At 34.6% G+C, this 14,707-nt stretch overlaps 1 protein-coding gene across 1 annotated transcript in view; it reads left to right on the forward strand.

Moving 5' to 3' along the window:
- Positions 1-14,707, forward strand: part of ZDHHC17 (zinc finger DHHC-type palmitoyltransferase 17) — a 106,245-nt gene that overhangs the window by 35,533 nt on the left and 56,005 nt on the right. Inside the window, exons 2-4 of the mRNA XM_067697402.1 lie at positions 1,260-1,363; positions 6,909-7,031; positions 14,496-14,573. Of these exons, the coding sequence (XP_067553503.1) occupies positions 1,260-1,363; positions 6,909-7,031; positions 14,496-14,573 (305 nt within the window). The remainder of the gene's footprint in view (positions 1-1,259; positions 1,364-6,908; positions 7,032-14,495; positions 14,574-14,707) is intronic.

Below are 14,707 nucleotides of genomic sequence, written 5' to 3' on the forward strand. Positions count from 1 at the left end.
TCTCAAAAAAATCACTTAGTAGATTATATGCAGTATGTGTAATATGTTGTGAATCTCGGCTTAAGACTGATGTCTATTTTCTTTCTTCTGCAAGTGTGGATTTATGATTATTACGGTGGTATTTTAATATTGGTGGTGGCATTTTCATAAGGAAAGGTTATATACTAAGCTGAATTTGCTTTTGTGAAACTTTTAAATTCCCTATTGTTGAAAATATTCAGTAATATTGTTGATAGTCTTCTAAATGTATGGTTCAAACCAATCAGTTTTGGAATTTTCCACATAGATTAAATGGCTAGAGTGAGCTAAAGATAATAGCCTTTTTTCTCCAATGAAATACCATAAATTTGTATTATTAAATATCAGTGGCCAAGAGAGAATGAATTGTTGTAAGGATTTAATTCTCTCCAAATATCTTGTTATGCCTTATCCTTTCATTTATGTGTGTGTGCCTGTAAGAGAAAAATATCAGAATCATAGAAATTTGAACGGATGGTAGTAGAACCAAACATGCTCAATTTTTCTGTTTTCATATAAAAGAAGTAATTGTATATTAGTGCTGTATTGAGGAAGCTGACTATGCATAACAAATTTTGTATTTTAAATAGAAAATTGCACATAGCATATAAGTTTTAAATGGATGTAATATTCTATAAAGCCGTTTAATTAAATTTTTATATAAACATTAGTTTCTTTAAGGTGTTGACATTTTTAGAACTACTCAAGCAGATTTACATTTTATTAGAATGCCCTATTGTTCTTTATTCACCTAATAGTAGATGCCTTAACAAGCCCTCAGCATGAAGGAGTATAAGAAAAGGTGATATCTGAGAATAATAGAATAATATACCTGGGTTCCTTTTTTAGGACCTTAGTCTTTATTTGGCATGTGATGAAAGTTTTGAAGTAGAGTGTTAGAGCTAGGGGGTTATGCTGGAATAGTAGAAAAATTGGCCTGAGAGAATGAGAGTTGATTTGATGAAGAAGTAGAGTTCTGTGGAGCTAAAGATGAATTTCAGTTACTGATTTGTCACTGATTTACAGTTTTGTAGCTTTTCTGTTGTGAGACTGTGTGTAAGGGGTAGATCTGTTTGAACATGCTTTTTCTCCAAAGAGTACAGACTTCAGCATAAGGTTAAACTTAATCTTTTAAATAACAAACATTCTTCAAACAGCACAAAAGCAATAATAAAATACTGAAATATTTTCATACTTCATTTCTCAATTCTTATCTCTATGTAATTTTTTTTCTTCAACAGGAAATCAAACCTCAAAGCCATTATAGCCATGGATATGGTGAACCCCTTGGACGGAAAACTCATATTGATGATTACAGCACGTGGGACATAGTTAAGGCTACACAGTAAGTTTTTTGTTGCAGTTGTTTTCTTTTTGACATCTGTATTTTAAGGGAAATATACATTTCTTTCTCTTTTTGATATTCTCTATTTGATAATTCTGTACTTGGTGAGACATTGTTTTCATACTTTCCTTTAGTTCTTTGTACAGATTTAAAATAGCTGATTTAAAGTCTTTGTCTAGTAAGTCCAATGTCTGGGATTCTTCAGGGACAGTTTCTATTAATTGCTCCCCCCTGCTCCCCATGGGTTATACTTTTTTGCTCTTCTGCATGTCTTGTAATTTTTTGTTGAAAACTGGACTGTTCAAATAATGTAACATGGCAGTTCTGGGTATCAGGTTCTCCAGGGTTTGTTGTTGTTTGTAACATTTCTGAACTAATTCTATAAAGTCTGTATCTTTGTCATGTGTGCCCAGTGAAGTCTCTACTTGGTTAGTTAGTGGTCAGAGACTTCTTAAATCCCTAGAACCAGTAAGTCTTGATCTTTGTCGAGGAACTCTTCATGCAAGTGCAAGTTGAGACACTCAGCACTCAGCCAGGCAGCTTACAGCTCTGCCTTAGCCTTCACTTTCTGCTTGCAAAGAACCTCAAGGTCAATCAGAAGTGAGAGCTTAGGGCCTTCTCCAGTCTTTGTTGAACATGTGCATGGCCTTCTAGCTTCCCAAGAATATGTCTGAGCTTTTCAAGCCCCTGTGGATATCTCATTCCTCAGCTTTTGCTTAAGCTTTTTGATTTGTCTGTTGTTTGTCCCAACTGCTTTCCATCCTCTCAAACAACTGTTACGTTAAAACATTTGACAAACATCCCAGAAAGGAGGTTTTAATGAGTTTGGGTGAGGTCTAATAGATAAGCCTTTCAAGTAGACTCTTCCAGGGAACCACCATATAGGTGAAATAATGACTCCTCTTTGAGAATGAGGCTTTGAAGGAACTCCATTCCTATTCTGCACACTCTGCTATCAGTACCAGGAATACAACTTATTTTTCAAGGCTGCTGGGGAGCAGAGGATGGGACTGTGGTATTTTAAAACACCACAGTCCTCTGTTCTTCCTGAAATTCAGCTGTTTTTCTTGACTAAAGATCCCTTGGATTGCTGAAAGCCTTTTGTTAACTTTTCCAGAGTTCTGAAAACATTGATACTGCCAGTTTTTTCATTACTTTTGTGGAGAGGCAAATTTTTGGAAGTCCTTAGTCCACTGTCACCCTACTTTCCTGAATGTTGTATGTAGTCAAAAATCAAAGCACATTGTCCCAACTGTATTTAGCAAACAAATTATACTGCTCTACATTCGTTTTTCCTTTTGAGACTTTGCTCCTATTAATATATTCTTTCTCTCCTTTGTCATTAATGTGTCTCACCCTAATGCATGATTTCCATCAGCAAATACACTGCAGGATCTTTCACGTTAAGAAAAAAAACAACCACTTTTCTTTATTCCTCAAATACCCTTCTAATTACGCTTTTTCTTGAAAAGTATCTATGTGTGCTCTCTATAATTTCTACCTTTTAAAACATTTATTTAAATTTTAAAACATTTCAATCCTACAGATAAGTATAGAGAAGAACATAACTGTCAGATTAAGCAGATGCTAACATTTTGCTGTAATTGCTGCAGGTTGCTCAGCATGCTCTTTTCCTTATCTCCTCGAGGAAACCTCTCTTGAAATTGCTGTGAATCATTCTCATGAACATTCTTGTACATGTCTACAAACATCTGTAAACAAAATATGCTATTATAATGTATGCTTAAAATTTACATAAGTTGTATTCTACACTACATATCCTTTTGCAGTTTGCTTTTTAAAAACAAACAAAAAAACTATATAGCTTTTGTGATTTATCAGTGTTGGTAAATAAGGACCTAATCTGTCCTGTTTAACTGCTTTGTAGTATTCTATCATTCCTTATCGAGGTATACTTTAAATCGTTTCTACTGTTTCATTATTTCAAGCATCGCATCAGTGAATGTCTCACTACCTGTTCCCCTGTGCACATAAACAAAAGTTCTTCTAGGGTAGACAACTCAAGTGGAACTTCTGGCTTGTTCAGTGTGTTCTTTTTCAGCTTTACCAGTTCTTGCCAAATGGTTTTCCAAAGTGGCTGTGCCAATTTATACCCCCATCTGCAGGAAATGAGTTCTTTTTCCACTGCATTTTTGCTCAGTTCTAGTTTTGTCACACTTACTAGTCATTGTCAGTTTGAGAGCTGTGAAATGGTTTTTCTCTCTTTTGATAGGCCTTTCTCTGATTACAAATGATATTGAATATATTTTCTATGTTTATTGGCCATTTGGGTTTCTTCCTGTGTGAATTAACCATTTTAAATATACCTGTTTTGAGTTCTTTTGTCTTTCTATAATTAGTTTGTAAAAGTTCTTTACGTATTTTGATGGAGTCTGCAAAGAAGTTAGTGAGACCTGTGTCCCTTTAATGTCCTCCAAGAGTCCCATCTGCCACTCTCCCAGCCCCTTCCCGCCCCTAGTCATGCAGCTCATGATTAAGTACTCCTCTTCAGTGTATCCAAACTCATATTTTTTTCCTGTAACAATGTGCTGGACCTTCTCTGGAAACCTGCACTTCCAGAAAGGCTCTGTCATCTGTGGTGACTGTGAAAGACAGTGGTGACTGGGGCTACCAGATGGTGGCTGGAGCCAGTTCGTGGGCCACTGCAGGGTCCACAGCTAGGAATAGGTTTGTATGCCTGGTACCCAATGCATGGGTGGGTGAGATTCTCCCAGCTCTCTTGGCCGATGGTGCTGGATCCCATAGTGCCCACAGAGGTCCATGGGTAGAGGCTGAATTATTATTGTTGGAGGGGGCACAAAACGATGAATGTCTTCTTCCACCATGATGGTGATGTCACTCTGCAGTCCATTTCTAAATACTCTTTTTTTCTTCCATTTAATCTTGTATAGTACCACATTGTTTTAATTATTTCTTAGTCTTCAAAATTGTCTCAGCTATTCTTGGTCTTTTACTCTCACAAATGAATTTTAGGGTTCTACTTGGGACATTCATGAGATATTCATTTGGGGTTTTAATTAGAATTTCATTAAATTTGCAGATAATTTTGGGGGAAATTAGGGTATATATTTCTTTAGGTCTTACTTTAACGTCTTTCATTAATTAACCTTATTTACAGTAAGAGTAGTATAATTAAATATGCTTCCTCATTATTATTTTAGATAGTTTAATATTTTATGTTACAGTGGTATGGAAATCTGATCCTAAATTTATTTTATTTAGATACTTTGTTTTCATGATTATTTGGCTGGAAAAAAGATGAATCTCACAAAGATACATGATTCCCTAATGGAAGAATTACAACATATGCTGCATTTATTAAGTTACAGTAATTACTTTTCAGTACTATTCACTAAGTAAAGATTTTACTAAACTTTACCTTGTAAATGTACATTTTCTGATGATAGTTCTTGCAAACTAATCAGGTTTTGACATTTTTGTAATTACAGCAAATGGGTTCACACATGTTAGAAAATTGTTTCAGAATTTTTTAGTGTGCCCACATAAGAATGTTTTTACAGTTGTTGTATAAGATCTTTCAGAAACTATATTGTATAATGATAGAAACATTCTCCCGTTGCGGAGCACAGGCTCCGGACGCGCAGGCTCAGCGGCCATGGCTCACAGGCCCAGCTGCTCCGCGGCATGTGGGATCTTCCCGGACCAGGGCACGAACCCGTGTCCCCTGCATCGGCAGGCGGACTCTCAACCACTACGCCACCAGGGAAGCCCCAAACATACAATTTTTAAAAAATATTCTCTTTATAGTAGGTGTTTTTCTGAAATGAAAGTAGTTAAGTTTCTCACTGTGTCTGAAATACCCTCCTTGCCTTGAAGGGGAACAGACTGACTATCTTTAACCTTTCTTAAGAATACAGTGGACCACTGAACAGCACAAGTTTGAACAGCTTGGATACACTTAAATGCGAATTTTTTTCAACAAATACATACTACGGTATTAAACAGTCTGCAGTTGTCTAATCCACAGATGCGGAACTGCAGATATGGAGGGCCAGCCATAAAGTTATATGTGGATTTTTGACTGCGGGAGGGTTGGCGCCCGTAACCCCCATGTTGTCCAAGGGTCACCTGCATATGGTTGATAGCATACCAGTCACAGTTCTTTGCCATCGCTACCTGTGCCCCGCTCCCCAAAAAAGCCAGCAGATTTGAAACACTTGTCTTTTTTGTTAAAAGGAAAATGCATACTCACTTTTAAATGTTAGGGAAGTAACCAGTGATTCTCAGTATAGTTAAAAAGATTTTTATCATCACTTGTCTCATTCAAAGTGTGAGGTAGATTCTGCTCTTTAAGGTAATATGCCTAGTTCACTTAACTGGGCACATGTAAACAATTTTCTGACAAAGAACAAAGAGCTGAAGGAACTTCTGTCATCTCCTGTGAATTGTGGAACTCTTGTTCTTCCCTTAGGTTGATTTACCTTGTGGGTGTGTGTGTGTGTGTGTACGTGTACACATGTAGTACAGAGCCATTGTAGGGCAGCATTGAAGGCTGTATTAAATATTAGTGCAGCTTAATTTCTTTCTCTATTAGCTAAGACACGAATACAGTTTTAATATTGGCTTCTAATGTTCCTTTATTAGGCCACCTTTCCCCCAACCTCACCCTGTGGTATACCTCCCCATTTTGGAGACCACTTTAAGAAATTACAAATATAGTCAAAGCTCATTTAATTTGTTTTTGTGTCTCGTATTTCCAAGGATCCAGTATTTTGTTTAGGATGAAGTTGATGGTTTTTGAGGCTCCATGATGGATTCTTAGTGGTTTGTCATACTGTTCTTTTTATTTTTGCTTATGCTTGAAAATTTCCATAATACAAAGTTTTAAAAAATATATATGCTGCCACAGAATGACCAAAAACAGGAAGGGAGGTAAAGGTCAAGCTATTTGCGTGCACCTTTCTCCTTTATTAAGCGTGAACGTCTTTCCTCGAATTCTCCCAGTAGACTTTCTCTTCTGTCTCATTGGCTTGAATGCACAGGACTCCTGCACCTGCCCTGCTCCCACCCCTACACTTCCTTTCTTATTTGCCTTACGAATTTTGAGGCTAAATTTGTAAATAAAGAATCCTGAGGTTGTAAGACATCCTTTTCTCAATGCTGTTCTAAATCATTGATAAACTCTTTGTTACTGCTTCTTTATGATTTAATATTTTTTAACATAGCTGTATGTATTTTTATAAGCTGCCTTAAGTGTTTTGTAGAATAAGTGGTGATATTAAGAAAAATAAATAACTGATAGACATTTTATTTACGTTATCCTTTTCTCTTCCACTTCATGAGTTATTACATTCTTATAGATGAAAAATTTTTAATTATAAAATGGGTTAGTAATAAAAACTGTTGGAATATTGATATCTTTAAAGTAACATTTTATATTGAGAAAGCCATTTTAATTTCCAGGTTTCAAAATGGAGCATTAGTTTCTTCTGGAAATGCTATTTTCAGCTTTAAATTTCTTGTCAAATAGTGGTAACAATCACATGTTTTCTTTCTTTTCAAGATATGGAATATATGAACGCTGCCGAGAATTGGTGGAAGCAGGTTATGATGTACGGCAACCAGACAAAGAAAATGTTACACTCCTCCACTGGGCTGCCATCAATAACAGAATAGATTTAGTCAAGTAAGCATTTCTATATTTTAGGTAATTAGTTATTACTATAAAATTATTAGAAATAATTATAAAATATATAATTTCTAAAATTCATAGCTTTTAAAATGTAGATTCTGTGTCCTTTTTTCCTGAAAAAAATTGTTTTTAACATATATCGAATGCTTATTATGTGACAGATACTATGCTGAGTGCTTTTCCATGTATATTTCCTTAAATCTTAATTCTTGAAGTAACCCTGTGTGAAAAATAACAATTTTTACTGCTGTCCTAATGATGTGGAAACTGAAGCATAAAGAGGTTAAATATGCTACCAGTGACATAAAACTGATAAAGATTGGAGTCTGGACTTTAACTCAGGCAGTCTAACTTGTAGCTTACATTCTAAATATGAATTCTACGGGTAAAAGCTACAAAAGGAAAGAGAGGAGTTAATAATAGCAGGTAATAATAAACTAATTTCACACCAGCATAACTGAAGAATACTTTATATACTCAGTATAAATTATTTTTATTACTTACTGTTCATCTGCTTGTTCAGTAATAATAAGAGGTGGTTAGATAAGCAGGAGTCAGGATGATAAGGAAGTGTTAGTAAATCTGGCTGAAATAGTCTCTGGCAATTTGGATATAAGATTTTTAGATAGAGACATGAATCTGAAATGAACTGCTTGCAGGTGTGCCTTTTAAGTACAGCGTACAGAGTCTAGAGACAAATAGGATGTTAATATCAGGTAAAAGAATTTGCCCTTAGAGTACTAAAGAAAGATTAAACAAGTAATAACTAACACATTGAAATACATGAATCACTTTCTTCCGGAGAGCGTACTTCCATTTTATTTGCTCCTTTTTTCCCTTCTTGTATTTCTAACCTTTCCTCTGCCTGCAGTATAGGTCTCTTGATGTCTAAGTTCTGTTTTTGTTTGTCAGAAAATGTTTTTATTTCATCTTCATTTGTGAAGGAAATTTTCACATGGTATAGAAATCTAGGTTGGCCGCTCTTTTAATTTTATTTTTGTTTTTTACCCATTGAGAATATCATCCCACTGTTTTCTGGCTTCTGTTACTATTGAGAAGTCAGTCTAAGTATTACACTTTTAAAGGCTTTTTTTTCTTTCTTTCTCTTTTTCTGGCCGCTTTTAAGATTTTTTTTCTTTGTTTCTAGTTTTCTGCAGTTTCATGATGACGTTTCTAGGTGTGGATTTCTTTTATTTACCCTGAATAAGATTGCAAGAAATTCTTGATTCCGTGGATTAATGTTTTCATCAGTTCTGGAAAATCTCAGCCATTATTTCTTCAAACATTGCTTCTGCCCCATTCTCTTTTTGCTCTCCTGGAACACCAGTTAAATGTATGTTTGACCTTTTCATTGTATGCTGTGTCTCTTATCCTCTCTTCTGTGTGTACTGTCCTTTTCTTCTCTGCTTCATTCTGGAAACTTCTGACTTATCTTCCAGTTCATTTATTCTCTATGTGTAATCTGCTGTTAAATCTATTCATTGAGTTCCAATTTTGTTTATTTTTTAGTTCTAGAATTTTAATTTTTTTTTAAACTTGCGTTATTTGATTCATTTGTTGCTGTACTTTTCCATCTTGTCTTATACTTGAAAATATAGTTATTATATAATCTGTGTCTGAGAAGATAGCATTGGGAGTCTGTGTGGGTCTGTATCTGTTATATTATTCCTTTGTGTGCCTGACTATCTTCGAATGTATAATAGACATTATGCTTAAAAACTTATTTGTTGAATAATTTGAGGCCTAAGATGAGAAGATACCATTTGTTTCTGCTAAGCCCAACTTTAATTTAAGCCTTTAGATTTTCTGGATCACTCAGGTGGCTGAAGACCATGCTAGAGCCAGGTTTACTTCTGTTTCTTAATTACTCCTACAGTGCAGCTTTTTGGGGTCCCAGCCCTTATTTTGCTTTTGTCTGCTTAGCTTGCCTCTTGGCCAACTCTTCTGTATCAGCAAATTGTCTCTAGGGTAGATGGTGCCCAAGCAGTTTTCTAATTTCTCCCAGTTTTAATCTCCTGAATCTTAGCCAGGTAAATGCTCATAATCTTCTTAGGAAATATTTGCTTTTAGGAAATATTTCTTTATTTTGTTGAGCTTGTTTTTAGTTTTCTTTAATTGGAGGGTTGGTTCAAATTATCTAGCCTTCTGTAGTATCTGTATTTTTTTAAATTACTGTTACTTTAATCAAAATAGTGCATAAACAATTTTAAAAAATCAAATAGTACTTAAAAACTTACAATGGAAACAGCAGACCCCCCCCGACCCCCTGGGTCCTGTACCTAAGAAGTAACTATCTTCAGTACTTTAGCTGTTTCTTCAGTACTTACTCTTGTATATTACATTTTTATGTTGTTACTTTTATCTAGAAAGTTATTTTCTTTACACAGATGATAGCAAATGCTTTTCTGCTCTTTTCATTTAATTTATGTATCTTCAAATTTTTTCATATCAGTGCAGCTAGAGCTACATCATTCTTTTTAAAAAGCTGTATAATGTTTAATTGTATTGACTTAGTTTATTTAATGGTTTACCTATTGGTGAACATTTAGATTGATTCTAGTGTTTTTACTATTTTATACAGTGTTGTAAATAATACCTTGTTCACATACCATTTTGCTTATGTTCTTATATATCTGTAGAATTCTTAGGAGAAGGAAAGTAAGGAGGATGAATTTTGAATTTTAATAAATATTGCCAGTTTTTGTGCTGTTTCTTGATTTATCAGTTATTATATTTTGACTTTCTCTTTTGGGATAACTAGATGTCCTAGAACACCTCACCACTAATACTTCTTCCTCTGTCCTCTTTATAGTTTTAGTTAAATTACTATGCAAAGTTTAAATTGTTGTGCATATGTAAATTATCACTGATGAGCCCAGAAGTGTTCTATGATATCTGTTTTTTTCCTGTAGAATTTTTATTTTTGTCAGAAGTAATAGTTGCTTTCTTTTTTCATTTGTTTAACTTTATGTATATTGGAACTAATTGTTCCCATACTCATAGACAGAACTGTAAAACCCATCTGTGTATGCAAACAGTATCAAATAATTTATTGGTTCCTTTTTTGGTGGAGTAGGTAGGATGAAATCATTCCTGAATTTCTCCATCTTTCTGTTCCAGCCCAGACTGTTTGCTCTTGAGAGCTGCGCACAACAATTGTCTTGAGACTTACCTTTGCAATCATTCTGGGAAATCCCTTTGCAATCATTCTGGGAAATCCCTTTGCTCCAGTGTTGGTTTCAGTTTCCTGGATCTCAGGTTTTTCTCTCTGTTGGTTTACTGTCTGGTTTTAGTAGAGCTCGTTTTTCAGAAACTTTCTGAGAGAGAGTGCTTGGGAGGTAAATCTTTTGAAGTTACTATCTCTTCTGCCCTCAAACCTTGTTGGTTGTTTGGCTGAGTGTAGACTTCTAGATTAAGCTTAGTTTTCTCGGAATTTTAAAGCATTACTTTATTATTTTTTTGCTTCAAGTGTTATAGTTAAGATATATTTGATCTCATTCTGTTGATCAAAAAATTCACATTTGTCTTGTGTTTAAAAATAAATAAGAAACTCTAAAATGAGAAATACAGACAAAAAGTCTTGATGTTGCCTGCCTTATGGATTGTTCCACCACTTATGGGCAAGTGAGGTTACAGAATAAAGTCACTAACTATAGAATGGGTTAATAACTACAGTGTCTGTGTATATTATGTCTTCAGAAGGGTAAACTTAATTTCTTTTTTTTAATTGGGGCATAGTTGCTTTACAGCGTTGTGTTAGTTTCTGCTGTACAGTGAAGTGAATCAGCCTTATGTATACATATATCCCCTCTTTTTTGGATTTCCTTCCCATTTAGGTCACCACAGAGCACTGAGTAGAGTTCCCTGTGCTATATAGCATGTTCTCATTAGTTATCTATTTTGTACGTAGTACTGTAGATATGTCAGTCACAATCTCCCAATCAGGGGGGTAAACTTAATTTCTTACAATTCGTAGTTTAGCAAGTTACTTTCCTAAAACAAACATAATGGTGAGTAAATGCAGTTTTCTATAGTAACTGGTATTTATAGCCTCAAGATTAATTTTTTACTTTTCAGTCTAGAATTACACCCTTCTTAGAAGCTACAGCGTATTACTATTTCATGGATGCTGGCAGAAGATACATGACTCAGGTAGAGACCAAGGACTTTATTATTCATAGCACAGCAAATAGCATGAACATCATATTTGCATAGCTCCCTAGGTCCTATGGGAGTGGCTTGATATGGTCAATGCAGCACACACAGTGGATATTCATTGCTTTTATAGTACATGGGAAGCAAAGTCGCTCTTTGTCCCAGAGGGAGACGTTACCTCATCTCTCAAGGTTGCTTGATGCAAACAGAACTCAGAAATGGCCTGTGTAGAGTGGTCAGGACCTTGCAGTCTTCTCATATACTCAGCAAGACATATGGGAGCCACCAGAGACCCATGGAGAAGTGTCCCTTGTAACAGTTATGTTCCATCAGGACGTGCTGTAGGAGCTTGCTTCAAGCAGAGTTAGTTGGGTCACTTCATGCTGGTAAGATATTAAAGTAAGTATAATTTGGAAAGGAGGAGACCTTCACCTGGCCTGGATGTCTTATATTCCTAGTGTTTTCAAGTGGAAGTCTTTTAACTATTTCTTAGATTTTACCCTGATATAATGAAATAAAAAGGATTAGTGCAGGCTTTGGTCTTCAGCAGTCTCCTGTTACTTCAAGATTCTTTGTTAACAACAGCTAATAATGCTTGTAGTCTCTGATTTTAGTTTGATTTCAAGTCAAGGTGTTGTTAATGAATATGGGGCTTTGTTAAAAAATATGTAGCTTATAATTTCTAAGAGCACAGTGTGTGTGTGGCTTATTCTTCTTCCCTGGCGACATATAAGCTCTTATTCTTTATTCCCCACTTTGTGAAAGTTTACATTATTGTGCATTGATATGGTCCTTTTATAGCTATTGTGCTTTAGGGAGATGTTCTTAATTTATCTTCTAATCCTTCTTTTGAATTTCTAATTTTATCTATGGCATTTTCAATTTGAAGCATTCTCTCTTGATCTCTACCCCCCACCCCACTTAAAAAAAATGTTTTGTTCTTATGTCATGAGTATATTATCTTCTCTTATTTTTTGGAGACTATTTATTATAACTTTAGTTTTTTAAGCTCTTCTCTATATATTGTCTATTTTGGGCTTCTTCTGTTTACTTTGGTCTCCTTCCATGTTTGAAGCTTTTCTCAACTATCTGGTCATGTTTGACCATTCATATTTAGGAGAGACATAACAAAGCTGATTGGAAGTTGTGGGACTTAGGAACCTCCCAAATGTCCCTTTAGCATGTAAACTTTCATTGCAACGTTTTCAGTGTCCCATGTGTTTCTGTGATGTAATTCCTTGAGTCTTAAATTTCTCTGGAAAGATGCACTGAATACACCTTTTGGCAAATACTGAATGGCTGAATGTTAAAATCAACAGGAGCATGAGAAGTTTAGAGACATTAGAATGAATCTGAACTTTAATAGAAGAGTTTGAATTATCACTATAATAATATTAAAAATTTAAGTAGTCACATTTTAAGATGACAGTGCACAAAGAAAACTAGTCTAGCTTTGTCAGCTGCTTGATTGCTTCCATGTCACTAAAATGCCTATTGTGATGCTAAATACACACTCACTTTCAGTGAGAATATAAGTTAGAAAACAACAATTTTTCAGCAGCTTATATTGACTTTGAACCAGTGTTTCTGTTTACAGTCCAGCTTCTTATTACTTTCTTTTGAGGTGACTATTGCCTTTAATCCCTTAGCCTTTCTAGGGTTTTATAACATATTCTGGTTTGCTTCTCATTGGTGTTCTCCTCTGGAGACATTTGGGTTTTAGCGCTTTGCTTTTCATCTTTCAAGTATTTGTTGCTATCTCTTGTTCATTGATATTCTCTTCTCAAAATCTAGGGATCATTAGTACCCGCAAGTACATTTCTTGATAATAACCATCTTATAGTATTGCAAGGAGGCTTGAGTTTAAAAATAAGAATTATACAATCTTCTCAGAATTTTATAGTTTGAACTAGGGTCTTAAAGCTACAAAAAAATAACATGTTATAAAAATATAGTATTTTTCTTCCAGAGGTTTACAATGAAAAGGTGATAGAAGTTACTCTTCTTTATCATGCAGAAAAAAAATTTCCCCTATCCTTGTTAAAAAAAAGTTGTACTTTAGAACTAGTTTGGAAATCACTCATTGCCATAGTCCTAGCAAGGATTTGAAATGTGAGTAAAAATACGTCTCAGGAACACAGATATATTAACTATAGAGAAGGTAATAAAATTGCTTAAGAAAACTTTCTAGTTGGAATTTTAAAGAAAATATTTCCTATCAAAGCTGTTCTTTGGCTGTGCTGTACTTCTCTTTGGGCTCAAAAAATCATTTTCAATTATTGCATTAATGTCTACTGGGTACCTTAAGAAACAGTTTAGGAGCATTTGAATGTTTGTGTTCAGACTGTCTGATGTTTTGGACTGGAAATATTTTAGTCTAGAAATATTTTAAGTTACTTCAAACTGTATGATAGAGTGGAATTGGGCCCTTCATTGCATAATGCTTTAAAAGCACCAACTTAAATGTATAAAGCAGAAAATATCTGAATCAAGCTTGTAAGTACTGAATATATTAAATGTTTGGAACTATGAGCATTAAGAGTGAATGCATTAGTGATCTAAAGCAGTAATCACTTAGAACAGTTTAAGAACCTCAGTAATATACATATGTCAAACATTTGCCATCAAATGCCTTGAAATCATTGGTATTCAAGATTCATTGCATTGATCAGTTCCAAAACAAGCATTATATAAGCAGCTAGGTCCTGTTCATTTCAGAGAATATCAAGATGTTATGACATGAATATAGTAAGAAATGAGGTTGCTGTTTCTTTTTAAAGCAACTCAGCTTTAAAAGCATAACAAATAAGGCATCATAAAGAACGTTTATGTTATACTTTACAGTGTATAAAACTCTTTCACATATGTTGTTTGATTTAATCTATAGTAATCTTGTGAGGAAAGTAAAGCTGAGCTTAAAAAGCTGAGCTTCTACCCATGGTAGGCTATGTGTCTGGCCTGCTCTACAGCTGTTGTAATTCCAAAATTCTACCTGATGCTGCTGTAGGATCCAAATCTTTGTGGTTCTCTGACTGCCTTCTTTTTTATATGATTGTTATTTGGCTTTGCTATTCTTTATTGTAATTTAAAAAATTACTTTTCTTTTACTTGTGGAACAAAAGAGAGTGATATGTTTGATGTAAAATTCTGCTAATGTATTTTAAAAACTCACAAAAGATTGTTTATTGTCCAAGGCATAAACTAGCATGAGATCTAAAATGAAAAACATTTCTTTATTTTTCATACAGTTTCTTAAAATTGAAAATGAAAGTTGTCTTAATTATTTAAAATTTTGTCTTATAGATACTATATTTCGAAAGGTGCTATTGTGGATCAACTTGGAGGAGACCTAAATTCAACTCCATTGCACTGGGCCACAAGGTTTAAATTTAGTTCTGGATTTTTTTTTCCCCTTTGGTTCCTTTAGCAATCTATAACTAAGTAGCTTTAAAAAGAATATGAGGAAGTGAATGGGAGAACTTGTTATGCCAGTAATTAATATCAATAATGTGCTA

Source organism: Pseudorca crassidens, chromosome 11 (genome assembly GCF_039906515.1).
Source record: "Pseudorca crassidens isolate mPseCra1 chromosome 11, mPseCra1.hap1, whole genome shotgun sequence".
Classification (NCBI taxonomy): Eukaryota; Metazoa; Chordata; class Mammalia; order Artiodactyla; family Delphinidae; genus Pseudorca; species Pseudorca crassidens.